Below are 15,987 nucleotides of genomic sequence, written 5' to 3' on the forward strand. Positions count from 1 at the left end.
AGCTGCCCTGTGCATTACAAAGCTGTCCTTTAATTATACAGTTACATACTTTAAAAAAAACAACCAACCCAACACGAGGTCTGTGTTACTGAGGACACAAGATAGCTGCAGAGGAATAAATAGATCAGTCTTTAACATTTCATTCTATCATCATGACTCAGTGTGTGGTTCAATGTCTCATTCACTAGAGCCATCATAACCAGAATTACAGAAAGCTCCATTTCCTCCTAGGCTTTTCCACTTCAGTGGCTGGTCTGTATTCCTGACGCTGCACTGACTGATGGGGTCACCTTCAGAAAATCACTTCCCCTGTCAGTGTCTGTATTTCTTCATTCGAGATGTCTTTGTTGGTAAAACACATCAAGACCTAGTGATTAAAAACAAGGTATATATGCAGTAGTAATTAAGTAAAAACCAGTTAGTTATCTTGTACTTATGGTGCACAGGCCTGTAAAGTCATCAACACACCCACCAGACCTGACACCATGGTACCCATGATAATGCCTACTGCTATTGTTCATGCATGACTATCAAAGAAGCCCTTTTCTGTATAGATGCTGACAAATACTACATTTAAGTAAGGAAATTCAACATTAGGTAAAGCAGGGCACTAAAAGCAATGGACTTCTGCAAGTTCATTCATCATCTGTTATGTGCTCTGAGTGAACCTGCTGACAAGGAAGTACTTTTACTCGTTTTTTCTCCAGTTTCCAGCCTTTTAAAGAAACTCCAAAATATATTTAATATATTTAATGGAGTTGTCTGTACAATCAAAAGAAAAAGATACAAAAACTAGCAGTGAATGAAAATAACCAAGTACTGGGACTTATTGCTGGTTCTCATTCTAAAAAGGCCATCAGTTCATGGAATCTCGCAGTGACAATAATAATGGACAAAGGTGCGAGAGAGACTAGAAGAGCAGTAACTTCTGCCACCCAGGGAAGATTTTACAGATGCCCTCCATTACACTCTTACAGAAGATGATCTTTTTGCACTAAAATATTCCGTGTTGCTAATACTTTCCGTACAATAAAGTGACAGAATCACTGCTAGAAAAAGGGGCAGCTGGATATTTAAACCTATCAAAGAGAACACATATTAGAAAAGACTCAGAAAGGATATGAAACCACACGTCCAAGTGGTTATGAAATAAAGCATGCTTAATGAAACTTCTGCTGAAAATGAGCAAACAGCACATGATTACGCTTTGCTTCTCTATTTTAATGTAAACTCTTCAATCTAACAAGCTGACTCCAATTGAGAAATTATTTCTGTGACCCTTGCTGTTCTGCTTTACAATTTCTTACAGGATACTTTTGCTTGGTAAATTTAGATTTGAACCTTCCATTCACCATTTCCCATCCTGTTTTCAGACTATTACTTCGAAATAGGACTCTTCAGTGTGTAACACTAATTACTTACAAAATCAAACAAACCCCCTTTTCATCACCTCTCCTCCTCCAACCATTACAAAATAATAATAGCGAAAAATCAAACAAACAAAAAATTAGTAGAGGCCATCACTATTTCTCCCAAGGAGCACCCAAAGCAGGCATCAGTCTTGTTGCAAACTAATAGTTCAGAAGATCTGGGCATTAACACATGCAATCTTTGGGATTTCGCTTTATAGAAATTAGAAACAGTACTGAATTTCTCACTGCCTGTTCTGCATCTAGACTATAATCTGTTCTAAGTAGGCATTACTTCTTATTATGCATATGTGTAGCACCCAGTCTGATGGGATACGCATTTTAATTGTGATGAAGAGAATTTATTCCTGTGAAAATCATGAATGCATACATAAATATGAACAGTACAGCCATGGGAACAGATTGGTGGGTGGGGAGAAACTTGAAAATAGACTCAATAGGACCAACAGAGTAATCACTCAAGAAAACCCTCCAAACAAAACTGAAGATTTGCCTAATAACTATGAAGACTGTAAAATACAAGTTGGTGGCCTTAGTTTCTACAAAGTGGAAATACAAATACACACATGAACAGCGCAGTACACAGTGCTGCTGACATTGCTCACAGTATTTCTACAGCACAAACATATGCCGTATTTGCAGATTTCACAACAGAAATCAAGATACTGTTTTCCCTGGGATTTAATTTACAAATTACGTCCAGTTTTTTAGAAGTACGATGTTGTTTTTTTCTTTGTAACCCTCCAAGAGTTCCCTTATTGCAGCAAACAAACACCTACAAATGTCAGTTAAAGGTTCATTTATTTCCTCGGTGATTTCCTGTAAAACTTGTGACTCAGCATGTCATCTGAACCTGCTACTCTGTGTACTGAGAGGACATCGAACACTTTTGCAACCATGCTCCAGCTGCACACTTTCTACCTCCTATTCTGTGAGCAATGTAGAAGTCATCACTGAACCTGGGGTGATCATTACCCTGTTACTAAATTGAGCCCTGAATGCATGAACACATGCACACACACCTTGCTAACTGTGCCAGAACTACTGGTCATCATTACTCACTAGAGATGAAAATACTTTTTTCTCTATTCACTATAGAAGAATGCTTTTCTTTCTCTCAATAGTTCTGATGTTAACTACAGTCTCGAGTAATTCCCTTGCATCACTGTCCTCCAGTCATAGAATCATGGAATAGTTAGGGTTGGAAAAGACCTTACTAATTCTTTTTCAATGAGATCTACTTTTAAAAATGTAGCTATCTTTTCAAATGCAAGCCAGAATCACTCATGTGGTTAGAGTATTTACCAGAAACATTTCTAAGACTCTTCCATTCTCGTATCTACGATGAACTCTTTCAGTCTGAATAGCTGGCTATTTAGCATCACAGACTTAGGACTAAAATCATTATGGCCTTAAAAAAAACGCCCTTCTCTCATGACTTCTTCCTATTTGGTCTTTGAATTTCTGTAAAAGTTTGGCTTCTGGGCTTTCAGAATATATTTTGCTTCCTAATGTAACTACATGGGTTTCTGGAAGCTGCTTATAAAGTTAGTTTTATTTATGCAAAATACATACTTTAATTTTTGTTTTTAATATTGAATTACTCTAAGCATTAAAAATGAAGTGAGTATTTTGCTCGGCAGGTTTAAACAGAACCCACTTGAATACTGTAGAGCGTATCTCTATCTGAAATAAGGAGTAAATTGTACTCTCTAATTTGTTTTCTTGGCATGATTCATCACTTTAGAGGCCTCTCTTCTGTCATTTCGTTTCCAGTCTAGATTTCTTCATACAAGAAAGTTTTTTTGTTCCTTTAATAGTTTTTCCTGCCTCTCTCTGAACTTTACTTTAACTGCTTTCTCTTTGAAGATAAGATCCCTGCAGATGAATACAGCATTCACGGTGAAGATACATGATTTGTATATAATCTCTCAGCTTTCTCTATTCATTTTTAATATGATCCTTTTCCTCTTGCTGTATGTACCGTGATGGGCCTGATTTTGGGGACCCAGAAAAGAAAGCACTCATTGTTTTAGGCACTTTCTGACGATTTGTTAGCAACAAAAGAAGGCAACATCTAGCTGCAGAGGTTTAGGCTGAAATTATTTCTGTTTCTAAAGAGCTTGGGAGGAAAAGCCTGCAATGAAGACAGCTTTATACAAGGAAGCTAGTGTGTTGCTGGGATCCTTTCCTGGGAAAGTCAGAGCCCTTCTCCACAGAGTTATTCTAAAGAACACAAGCGCAGAACAACAAAGCCATCTGCCTGTAACATCTGCTTGACCTTAGGAACTGAGTCTGTGTTTTGAATTGTATTTTGTACTGACTTAAGTAAGAAAATCTCTTACGGAAAATAACTTAATTTCTCCTCCTGAAAGGCCCTGATTTTCTGTACCAAGTCCTTTGAAAGAGGAGACTGCTGGCTGCCAAGCAGAAGTACCTCGTTCCACCTCTGGTGCTGGTGCCAGGCTGCGGGACCCAGGCCAACGCTTCCCAGCTGTCCTTCAGGCAGAGAGTTTTGACCCTAATGACATGTATGCAGACTTGAAGTTCTCTTTTCTGTAGGCATTACCACTAAACTGACCTGTGCTAGCCCGAATTAACCGCAGGTAATGCTCACTGCAGTTCACAGTGTTTCTACTCTGGCCTAAGTTGATTATTTTTTAAAAATTTACTCAATAAGTTATTGTGTTATGACCTTGTTTCTGAATGGACCCCAAAGTCACCTCAAATTGGCTCTCCTTCATGACAAAATGTGTTACTTATTCCTGCTCTTTATTTTATCCTCTCCTGGTCCATGTTTAATTGCTTTCTGAAATAAAAGGCTTCTCATGTGCCATAGAAAGGGACTTAATTTTTCCAAATCTGATAAAGACTTTATTATCCACAACAATTTCAGATTTTGTGCCATGGGTCAGGAGACCAGACTAATTCCATAGTTCAATAATACTCTACTGAAATTGTTCTCATGCTTAGAAAATTCAACAATGTTAACTTGTTCACCACCTGAACAGAAATACTTTAAAGGCTTTCTGAAAGCTTCATGGGTCCTGGCCCTCTAATTCTGAAAGTTATGTCTCTGTTCTTCAGGGATAAGTTTCATTTGCACAGCTTTACTCCTGGTGAGCAGGCATTTTACTAGGACTCCTTATGGCCAAAGATACCATGCAGTGAGGTATATGTGCTGCTTTAAGGTGTATAAAGAGACAGACTGACAGGGAAAATAAGGATAGATACGGTTGAGAAAGGATGATTTGGAAGAAAAAGTATGAGCCTGTGACAAAGAGAAGTGGATTAAATTCTGTGTTCTGACACACTTTCTGTAAGCTCCTACACAGATCACTTCAACCCAGATCCACAAAGAGAATGATATCCCTACCTTCCACTGACACCCCTGAGAATTAAGGCCCCAAAAACATTTTTGTGGAAGGAAGTCTTATTTTTCTGGGTCTCCAATATCAATCTGCAAAATCAGTATTACTGCAAAACAGCATTTCTTCCCCATTCATATCCACAGTATGGAAGATTTTAAACACAGTACTGGCTGTGGGGGGTATTAAACAAATAGAGAGGAGAAAAACAGACCTAAAAAAATACATTTCAGTCCCAAAGCTGTACTTGTCTTGCAAATAAACAGTCCCAGTGTCTCAGCAGTCTCAGTTTCTCTGACACACGTTGCTGCACTAGGAAGGTTCCAGAAGAGCAAAAACGTCTGTGAGTCTACTAGCATGAGAAAAGAAAGATAACCAGCAAGGGTATAGCAACCTACCCTTCCTTTCAAAACTTAATAGAAAGAGGAAACATTTCTATATTTGAAACGGAATCAAAGATTTTCTGCCAAAATATTGTTGTCATTAAGTTTCATGCATTTGATTTATTGTCACTTCCTGCTGTTCCTATTTAAACTCTCCTTTCCAGCAGGCATGCAATCAAAATCATATTAAGTGTTCCAACAGCTTGCTTGTCATGGCTATTTATAGTAAATAATTACTGATAGTTACTTTAAGAGAAGAATTAAGTCCTACACATGGCAATTATTTGGAAAATACTGATCAAATTCAGTTGGATCAACACTTGTATAGGACCTGAGGTTCGAGGCAGAATTAAATTGAGTCACATTTTGCTTATTTTAGCATCTATTTCATATTGCTTCATGATGAATCTACAGTGCACTTGTATCCTAGCATGACACAGAGATGTGAAGCTCAGAGAGACATTTTTGCTGCACTGAGTTAACTCATTAGGTATGAGAAAGTTCTCTCTATATGAACTCTCATGTTGGTGACAGGAGTTGCCATTTGCTCAACTTCTTTACAAACTATTTTAATAGCAGTGTTAAAGGGGTCTTAGGTTTGACCACAGCAAAAGTTTTTAAATAGCCATACTTTGGAGTTCGGAGAGTTTGGAAATTCCGTGTCCTGATAGAAAATAAAGTGTGTGTCTTCGGTTACAATGGAAATCACCATGGATGTCATCCAATAGTCTGCTGGACAGCTGGAATTTTAAGACTGCAAGATTGCAAATTAAAAAGCACCCAAGCAATTTTTCAAAGAAACACATCAATACAGCAAGCTTGTGACAGTGCCAAAGCCCCTTATTTTAGGGCTTTTCAGGACTTAGGCCTCTCATTTCATGATTAAATTGTCAACTGAATTTATTTCATGCTAACTGTCTCAGTACACTAAAACTGTGATCAAGCTGATGATTTAAGAAGACATCAGGATGAAGTGCTTAAGTGGCAGGCAGCAGGAGCACATATGCCTCCACGGATGCAGCTATCATAGGTTTCATGTATTAGATGCACTAATGTGAGGGTAATGGATACCAAAAGAAACAGATGATATACTGGCAGAATCTGCTTCATTAAAAAGAAATGGTGTAACTCTAAAGCTAACCTGTTAGTCTGGTAACATAAAGAATCTAAAAACTAGTCATATACGTAAAGGTGCACGCAAACTGGTGAGCAGCTGCACTGGTGAATCAATAAATCACAGGCAACAGCAAAGCCCATCTGTGAGCACTGATGCATAAGGTAAATGCTGCTATTCTGACACAATTACAAGAAAAATAAACCACAGCACAAACTGAGTGGTGAGAAAAAAATACATCCTAACAATCCAACACAGAAGATATTTTGTGTAAAGGGCATGGTCCTAAGAGATTCTGAGTTCTTCATCTTGGCTTTGTTACTTGTGAACACATAGCCTGGATAAACAGGCAAAGGCAGAATAAACCTCCATGTACCAATGACCTTTACTCAAAAGCAGCACTTCAATTTTTCCAAGGTTGAAAATAAGGTAGCTTTTAACACAGCCAGCTGGCAATATCATCCAAGCATTACTTCACGGGAGATGCTGAACTTTCAGGTTCTCCTGAGTAAAGAAAGACACGTCTGTATTTCACCAGCATACTGATGAGTCTCCTTTCTAAATTCTGAAGCCGTGGCTCTACAAGGCATCATATTAAACTACCTGGGAGGGAGAATATGGCCTTAGGGGCTGCTGCATTTCAAAACGGTTGATGATGACATAGTTGTCTGCCAGTACCTGTTAAGCCCTTTCTTAGAAGTGCAGTGAAGAGCAAGAAGGATAGCCTCCAACGTATCAGCAATGTCCCTCATTCACCAAAGCAATAAACCACAATCAAACGTTCTTTTAGACATTCAGCAGAAATGTGATGATGAGGCAACCTAGATCTGAGAGTGAAGAAATTCATGCAACAACCAACACACCTAGTACAAAACAGAGAGGAAAGACAAACATGGCCCATAACCTTTCCAAACGCCACTGACAGGCAAATTCAAACTGTTCTCTCCTCTTTTTTTCCAAATGGATGAAATCTTGGTATTACTGAAGTCCAGAGAAAAACTCTCCATTTAACAGTGCCTGTAATTCATCTACAGGAAATTAACTGTCAGGCTTCCAAGAATTTTTCCCCTTGGGTAATACTTGAAACGTTCATCAACTGTGTAGCAGGATCCCATCATCTCTGTTTAGTTCTCCTCCTGGTAGACAAAGATTGCAGCAGCTTCCATGGTGCTCATTTAGCTACATTTTTAATAACACAATAATGATCTTTCTACTTCCCCTATCAGGATGGCTTTTTTGCAGTCTGAGCTCTACAGGTTTCCTCATCTGCAGCTGTTAGTAAGCGAGAAGCTGCTTTGGATCGTTTGAGTATTCTACCACTTTCTGCTTAAGAAACATAATTCTAGGAACAGACAAGTCGGCTGTCAAGAGATTATTTCACAGATGCACTTGGCATCATGTGAAGCCATTTTCAGCTGGCAATGGCTTGAATAAATACGTAATTCCACTACAGGAAAAAAGCAGGCTTTGGAAAAAGCAATGATGAAATCAAGAGTAAGTAACATGCACTGCTGAACTGTTTTCTGATGTTCAGTATGCCCTTCCAGAACTGAACACGTCCCTCACATCTGTTTAGTCCAGCAAGTCTGCCTCCCTTTCATGAGGCACCAAGCACAGAGGCAAAAGGAGACTTAACTTAACAATGCAGGGAATTATGTATCAATAACCCAAGTAATTGGCACAGCGAGATATGTAGGTTTAGTGCCTTGATTCACCTTTCAAACTCCAGATTTTATAGGGCAATAAAAATATTTCCTTGATTACACAATAGATGGACATTCAGTTTTGCTGCTTACATCAGAAATATGCTTATACTCTGATTTCTGTTAACAACTATGGGACTCGCAGGTCTAGTAAGTGTAGAGAACATGGAGTATTTGATGCTGAACAGTCTATTCCAACCACAGTCTACACTACAGATCGAGTCTGATTACAGACAGGTAACATTTCTCACAGGATGTTTTATGAGCTGAAGTATTTTCTGATCACTCTCTGTAGCTGGAAGGAAATAAGTGAGTTTATTATTGGTTACTTTCCAGGTTTATTTGTATTCAAGTAGTACCCAAACTGTACATGGCGTTTTACCTGGAATTTTTGCTCGTGTTCTCCCAGAAGAGTTCCCAATCAAAGGAAACACCACAGAAGAAAGGTCCAGCTTATAGAAAATTCAATTAAGCACTTTTGCTTTAAGTAAGAGGCTTATTCACAGTGCTGTAAGAACAGACTGAAAATGCACACTGTGCATGGCTAATCCTATAGAAATACACCAAGATACATATTCCAGAATTAATAAACAATGTGCATTTTCTCTTGCACATCACATTCCATAAAGTATTTGCACTGTAAGCTGCTTGGAGCAGAGACCTGTCACTGTTAATTAGTCCCCTGGAACTATGTACGTTAGGAACCGCTTTTAAGACTTTTTCTTCTTTTCAAAACTCCAAAGAGCAGATTTGATTTTACAGTTCTCTTATGAATTAGAGGCTAAGGAAAAGAAAGCAAAATCCCATTTTAAATAATGTAACTGATTACTTGGGTTTTCTTTTTATTCTTTATTTATTTATTTGTAATTTTAATGTGAATGTAAATAATAAAGACAGTAGGGTTTGGTGTTTGGCTTTAATTTTTAAACAACAGGCTTTGGCACCTGTTTAAATCTCCAGTCTCCTCCAGCTGGACTATCTGGGATACACCTGGAAGAAATTTCAGAATCACATTTTCAGGACACATCTGAGCTATATCTTACATTTAAAATTTGTACAGTCATTAAGGAGTAATAACATCTCCCAGATAAAAAGATTTTGTTGAATCAAATACTTGGTTGGGGACTACCAAGTAACAGGAATTACTGGAAGGCCACATTTGGGTGAACTTTGGGCTATATATTTTTGTTTTTCTTAGAAAGAGAAGACAACAACTCAAGAAGAGGAAGTTGAAATCTTCCAGATGCCCAAATTCATAACTAACTTGAAAAGTGATTTTTGAGAACAAATAACAAAAGTCATTAAAACATCAACAAAATCTTTTACGCCCTTATTGTTCCTCCCATAGTGCTGACCACACTGACTATTTCAATATACAAATCTGAAGAAGCCAATCCAAAAGGGAAATATTTCTGAAATGCAATTTAAAAAAAGAGAAGAGGAACCAGATTGGGCACACGGTTCAAAAATCTGACCTTGCATGTAAGTTTTTGAAACAAAATCTGTTGTTAACAGCTTTCACATGTGTTACTTCCATATCCAGAGCAGAAAACCCCACTGAAATGACCAAACTAAGATGTTCCTTTGCTTAGGTATATTGTTCTGAGATTGCTAAGTGAATGAAATAATAGCAAGTACCAAATGCAATGTTCTTTGCAGAACAGGTAAATCCATGTTTGCTTATCTTGTGAAATCAGCCTCTGTACATGTGAGTCTCCATATGGACTTAGCTGCAGCAAATCAGACTCTCTTCTAATTTATGCCAGGAAAGGGTTCCCGCTCCTGCAGCTTTAACCACGCTCCCTTTGCACTTTCCGATCCATTCTTTCTCAAGCAATGCCAGCATTCATCCCTCCTCTAATACCAACTGTTTGCCAGAATTGCAGCATTTAAGTAAAGATTCCAACTCAAACACTCCCCAAGGAAGCTGAATGCCCTTAATTCCTACACATATATACAGCTATGATTCATTTACCTTATAGCATTTGGGCCAATGCTATCATGAACAAAAGCATTTTTTATGTAAGAGCTCAACTCTAAGTGTATTTTGCTACAGCTAGAGCTATTGCAAAAGCAAATACTTTGAACAATAGGCTTCTGCACACCTGGGAAGGTGGCAACCAAATCCCAGGAAATTAGCAAGTACAGAATGTAACTTTCTTTTAAAAATCTAAAATGTACTAATTTGGACAATTAAAACCAAAGGTCTTTATATATATAGTTATGCCTTGTGATGCACTTCTGAATTTCTACATTCTGAAAGTTCCCCCTGTAGTTTAGTACCATTTGTAATACAAGTCCTGAAATTCTACTTACTATTGTGGTACTTTATGAACCCACACTATTTAAAATTATTTTAAATATAGTATTTCTGTCTTTGAGGATTTCCAAGGTAAAGCCCCATTCATTAATGGGCTGTAGGTCAATGGTTTTCAGTCTGTAGTCCATCAGACTGTAGGGTTTAAGAGAAGAAAGCTAATCTTCATGAGACTTACGCTTGTTTTCTAAGGGCCAACACCTTCATTGTGTGAAGGCTGCATCTGAAATCAGTAACTACTGCATTAGCAATAGACAAATCACACCAATATTAGTAGGACCAGGACCTATGGAGCACCTCTCCTATGAGGAAAGGCTGAGAGAGTTGGGGTTGTTCAGCCTAAGGAAGAGAAGACTCCTGGGAGACCTAATTGTGGTCTTTCACTTCTTAAAAGGGGCTTGTAAGACAGATGGGGATAGACTTTTTAGCAGGGCCTGTTCTGGCAGGACAAGGGTTGATGGTTTTAGACTAAAAGAGGGGAGATCCAGGCTGGATGTGAGGAAAAATTTTTTTCAGTGAGGGTGGTAAAATACTGGCACAGGTTGCCCAGAGAAAAAGTGAATGCCCCTCCCTGGAGACATTCAAGGCCAGGCTGGATGTGGTTCTGGGCAACCTGATCTAGCTGAAGATGTCCCTGCTCATTGCAAGGGGGTTGGACTCAATGACCTTGGAAGGTCCCTTCTGACCCAAACTATTCTATGATCTATAGACCATCCTTCCCACAAACAAGAAGTTTTTTATGAGACTCAAAGTGTCCTAGATTTCCACTAATACTCTCTTCACTGTTCAGTCCATACAATCTACTGGATTTACTATCTTATCAAGACTGTGTTTGGGGATGGGCCTAGACTTCTGTTTGCTCAAAACAATTCACTACCTTTTCTTTTTCAGCTCCCAAAAATGGGAACAGGTCTCTATTCTTCCAGCAATCAGTCACTGCTCTGACTTTGCCTTAAACCTACATGTGCACCTCTTTTCAGTTTGGCTTCAGTTAGAAAAATGGAAAACCATTTTTCTAGTAAACCCTGTTAATCTCAGTATCTTTCTCATCTAGCACAAACAAAACGTGTGACAGCAATTCAGCCCACAAATTCAGAAGCTCTGAATTGCTCGCAATAAGATTTCTATTTACAGTACTTTCAGATAAACAAGCCATTTGTTACAGCTGAAACTTGCCTTCTCCTTCTGGCCTCACCAGACCTGATGACCAAGAAGTATGTAATTTCTGCTGCTTAGGATATATTCTGTTAAGGTATGAGGGCATCATGCAGAGCTCACCAGTATTTCTGCTATCCTGCCAATACTCTCAGTGCTAATAACTGGATGGAATAGTTGCACAAATGAACAAATTGTCTGAGACACGACTAAATATAGCATTCTTTACTGTCAAAATTCTGTACTGTTAATGTACTGTTCATATTTTTTACTAACAAACTCTGACCTGTAGTCTTTCCAAAGTTTGCTGCTAGACTCTTGCAAGTGCTACAAGAGGATCAACCCTAGAACACACCAACATGGAGGATAACTATATTCTGTATCAGCCCCAAGACTTGGCCTTTCCTGCAGATACTCAGGTTTTTCTGCCACTTTTCTGCTGTATCTGTGAAGAAGCTAAAACACTCTATTGTGTATAGTGCAATAATACAGTAGTGCAATTTAATCAAACATTAGTTACCAAAGAAAGAGAGAACTAGAAATTTCTTTCATGGCCCAATGTAAAGCCATCTGAGAAAGCTAGTATCAAAAATAAGTTAATGATATTTTGTTATCACACATATTCACAAACAGATCACATTCAGCAGTTTTATTACAAATAGCAGTAATACAGCAATACAGGGCTTCTAACTTTGCTAAATGGTACTCACTTGCACTGAAACTGACTGAATTTTTGACCAAAAAGTGCATTCTGAGCACCAAAATCACAAAGCAAAGGAAAATTAGGCAGTTTTACCACTGTAACTCTGTCAATTTGTTCTTTGGACAGCTCCAACGTCCCTTTGTGCTGAAGCAGGAACCTGAAGTTGAGCTCAAGTCATCACTGTGTTGGCAATAATTACTGTCTTTCCTATAAGCATCTGTCCATTTCACCCAACAATAACTTTCTGAAAAGCTGAAATCTGCACATTCTGTCCTGGGCTTCTGGGCTTAGTAATATTGAGATTTCTCTATACTTATGATATTACTCTATATTGAGTAATATAGAGTGGGCATGAGTCCAGAAAGAAGAAAGGAAGATTATCATTCCCCTGCCTTAAACTAAGTGGACTAAGTGGAGGAAGCGGCTTTCTGATTGAAATGGGGTAAGACACAAGCTTTGGGGAGGTAAGAGGAAGACTGAGAAGGGCAACTTGAGGGGGATGGAACAAACGGAAGACTGATAAGGGAAAAGGAAGTTAGGACGGGAGTTTTCTTATTCCAAATTTAGAAAAAGAGTGATTTGAGATGACCTATGAAACCTGACGTAAGCCTGCAGTGCGCTTTGCACAAATGCTTAAGTCAGTGGGAACTGTTATGCTATGTAACAAAACTCTGATAAACCAAGTCCTAGGCTTCTCCAAAGCTACCCAAAACATTTATGTTAATCTCTGTGAATTTCACTTTCCCATCTGTCAAGTGGGAATAATAATAATCCTCTCATATGGGTAATGTAAAAACAAATTCATTAATGCTTCCAGATATCATAGTAATGAGTATCATTAAAAAAGCACAACAGAAGTATTAACTGCATTAAGAACAGGGTTTGATTAGTCTGCAGTAAACAACGAATGGGCCTTTTGTTCTCTGTCTGTGTTTATATCTGAACAGAATGAAGACTTGGTATTTAATAACTCTTAGACTGTAAGCAATACCTATAACAACAGTAAAAGAAAGGCACTGACCATTAAGCCAACAAGGCAGAGAACACAAATTAGTGAATCAGAATTGAGAGGAAAAAGTAAACTGTGGCTGTGTAACTTCAAGGCTGTCTGAACGTTTCAGGAGGGGATAAAGTAATAATTGCAATTCACAGTTTGTAAGGTTGCCTTTGCAGCCTCCATAATTACCTTTTAACTCCACATTATGTGTGTGCACATACTGATATTCATGCAGGCACTCACAAATCTCCTGCACTGACACTGTATGTACACCTGTATCTCTATATTAAGTAATTTTCAGTTAAATCAGTAAAATACATCCAGAAGTAATACATTCAGTGTTACTGCGTAACGACGCTAACAAATTCACTTATAGCATAAATTATTCATGCACAATAGCAGCTTGAAAACATATTTTTCAATTCTTTTGAACTTAGACTAATCTTAAAACAACAAATGATGAAAGTTCAAACAAAAGCTAATTCTGTTTAATGAACTAACCAAGGAGGTATTGTGAAAGTATTGTGCAACCAAATGCTAAGCTAATTATTGTGAGATCTAATAACTGTTGCTGTAGTTACTGGACACTGTTTTCCATAACCACTTTTATCTCTTCAATAAATCTTTGTGACGCAACAAATATATAAAGTTGACTGTAAACTGACTATTATGTTTTGAACAGCATTTCGTTACGACTGACCTGTCATTGTGCTTGTGTTCCCGTGTTTGTCAGGGGATAATAAAAGACAAGTATCTGCTCAAGTTAACAGAGAAACAGTTATAGTTCTAGCTTGGCCTGGGGACTGCAGTTCAGGTTGTTGATTTTAGCACAAAATATTTTCTTTTGTGTATCAATCAATCAAACACATTTGTGTTGACTTGTCTTTAGACTGTGAAGTAGCAAGACCAGCTTGTTGTTTCTTTTTCCCCACTAGTGTATTATCACTTTATGTTACTTCACATTAGATGATGCAGTGAACTCTACAGTAACTGAAAGCTAAAATCAAACCTTGGGTTATAAGCAACTGAAAGAGGGTAGATTTAGATTAGATATCAGGAAAAAATTCTTCACTATGAGGGTGGTGAGAAACTAGAACAGGTTGCCCAGAGAAGTTGTTGGATGTCCCATTCCTGGCAGTGTTCAAGGCCAGGCTGGACACAGGGGCTTGGAGCAACCTGCTCTAGTGGAAGCTGTTCCCGCCCATGGCATTGGGGTTGGAACTAGATGATCTTAAAGGTCTCTTCCAACCCAAACCATTCTATGGTTGTATGATTCACAATACATGACAAGATTAAGCAGCAGACTACTTAGAACACTTAAGTGATCTGGACTGCTACACGAAGTGTCTCTCCTTCAGACACAGGTACCTTGTTCTGGAATGCAGCTAGTATGTTGTGACATATACTGTTCCTCTGAGAGACACCTCCATGTCTCCAGTGAGCAATGCAAAAGCCTGAACTGAGACACTGCCTTTGTTTATTTGGGTGTAGACCCCTGCCTTCCTCTCTGTTGCTCAGAGAAGCAGTGGCTGCCCCATCCCTGGAAGTGTTCAAGGCCAGGCTGGACAGGGCTTTGAGCAACCTGGCCTACTGGAAGATGTCCCTTCCCATGGCAGAGGGGTTGGACCTGGATGATCTTAAAGGTCTCTTCCAACCCATTCTATGATTCTATGAATATGAAAGTCAACATCAAAAGAATATACCACTGCATAATGAAACAAACCCTGCTGCTCTGACTGAACACCCCTGTATCATGTCATAGACTCAACAGCTGGCTTCTGCATAAATTGTCCTGAACAAATAAATATTTTACATTATGTACACAGTTATACCAGGGGATTAATGACTAAATCTGATGCTTGGAATTAACCTACATTTGAAAAGTCTTAAGAAAATACTTGGTTTGACTGCTGAACGCCAGAAAATGAAGACGAAGATGGATACTGGAGAATAGGCTATCTCAGCCTCTCAGTGGAATTTTCTAAAGTCAGCATTTGAGTATCAATGTTGAAATGAAATCCCCAATAGCAGAAATGAAATGTCTTCTAGACATTTGTATTAAATGACAGTTCTCTGCTTCTCTGATACCCTGCAACTTCATGTAATTCCTGCCAGCTTACACAGGATGCTGCAGAAAGTCCCATAAATGAGATATGGCTTCAAACATGCTTCTGTCTTAAATTCATGAGCAACTGATTATCAACTAAAGCTAGCCACAAATTCTACAATGAAAAGCAGGAAGTTCACCAGTTTCATATGTTTCAAGAAAACACTGTGGATTTATACACCTTTTTTCATGTCACCAGCATGTTTCTTGATTTTCTGATGAGTTCTTGGGGGAGAAGGAACCTCTCCAAACACAGAACAGTCTCATTGTACTAGATGTCCCAAATTTACTGCTGCAGACTGAGGAAATCTGGCCATTGCAAGGTGCACAAGATCCTGCTCTTGCCAGATTTTGTGGCAGTAAGAGGCAAAGAAGCCCAAAAGCCTAATTCAAAGTCATGTTGCACGGGAGAAGCTCAGTTGCCATCACAGTTTCTGTGACTGCCACAGTAAGAGACTGTTGGTGTTCTAGACGTGGAATAGAGCAGGCCAGAGAAGCAGGAGGCAGGTCTTGCAAGGAGAGACTGTGTTGGAGCAGTCAGGGTTCTTGAGGTGCCAAGTGCATAGCGATTACACAAACTAGAACACCACAGTTCAAGTCAACACCGGGACATTGTGTATCATTTCAGAGCAACAACTTGTCCATTTTTTCTGAGCAAGTATTTTCACAATTTTCAATACATAGGAAATTTCCTATTTTAATCGGTTCAG

General features: G+C 38.6%; 1 protein-coding gene across 1 annotated transcript in view; it reads right to left on the reverse strand.

Moving 5' to 3' along the window:
• Positions 1–15,987, reverse strand: part of NSMCE2 (non-SMC element 2, MMS21 homolog (S. cerevisiae)) — a 69,246-nt gene that overhangs the window by 27,967 nt on the left and 25,292 nt on the right. Inside the window, exon 3 of the mRNA XM_010014126.1 lies at positions 1,376–1,393. Coding sequence (XP_010012428.1) covers positions 1,376–1,393 — 18 coding nt within the window. The remainder of the gene's footprint in view (positions 1–1,375; positions 1,394–15,987) is intronic.

Source organism: Nestor notabilis, unplaced genomic scaffold, assembly GCF_000696875.1.
Source record: "Nestor notabilis isolate BGI_N333 unplaced genomic scaffold, ASM69687v1 scaffold635, whole genome shotgun sequence".
In the NCBI taxonomy this organism is placed as follows: domain Eukaryota; kingdom Metazoa; phylum Chordata; class Aves; order Psittaciformes; family Psittacidae; genus Nestor; species Nestor notabilis.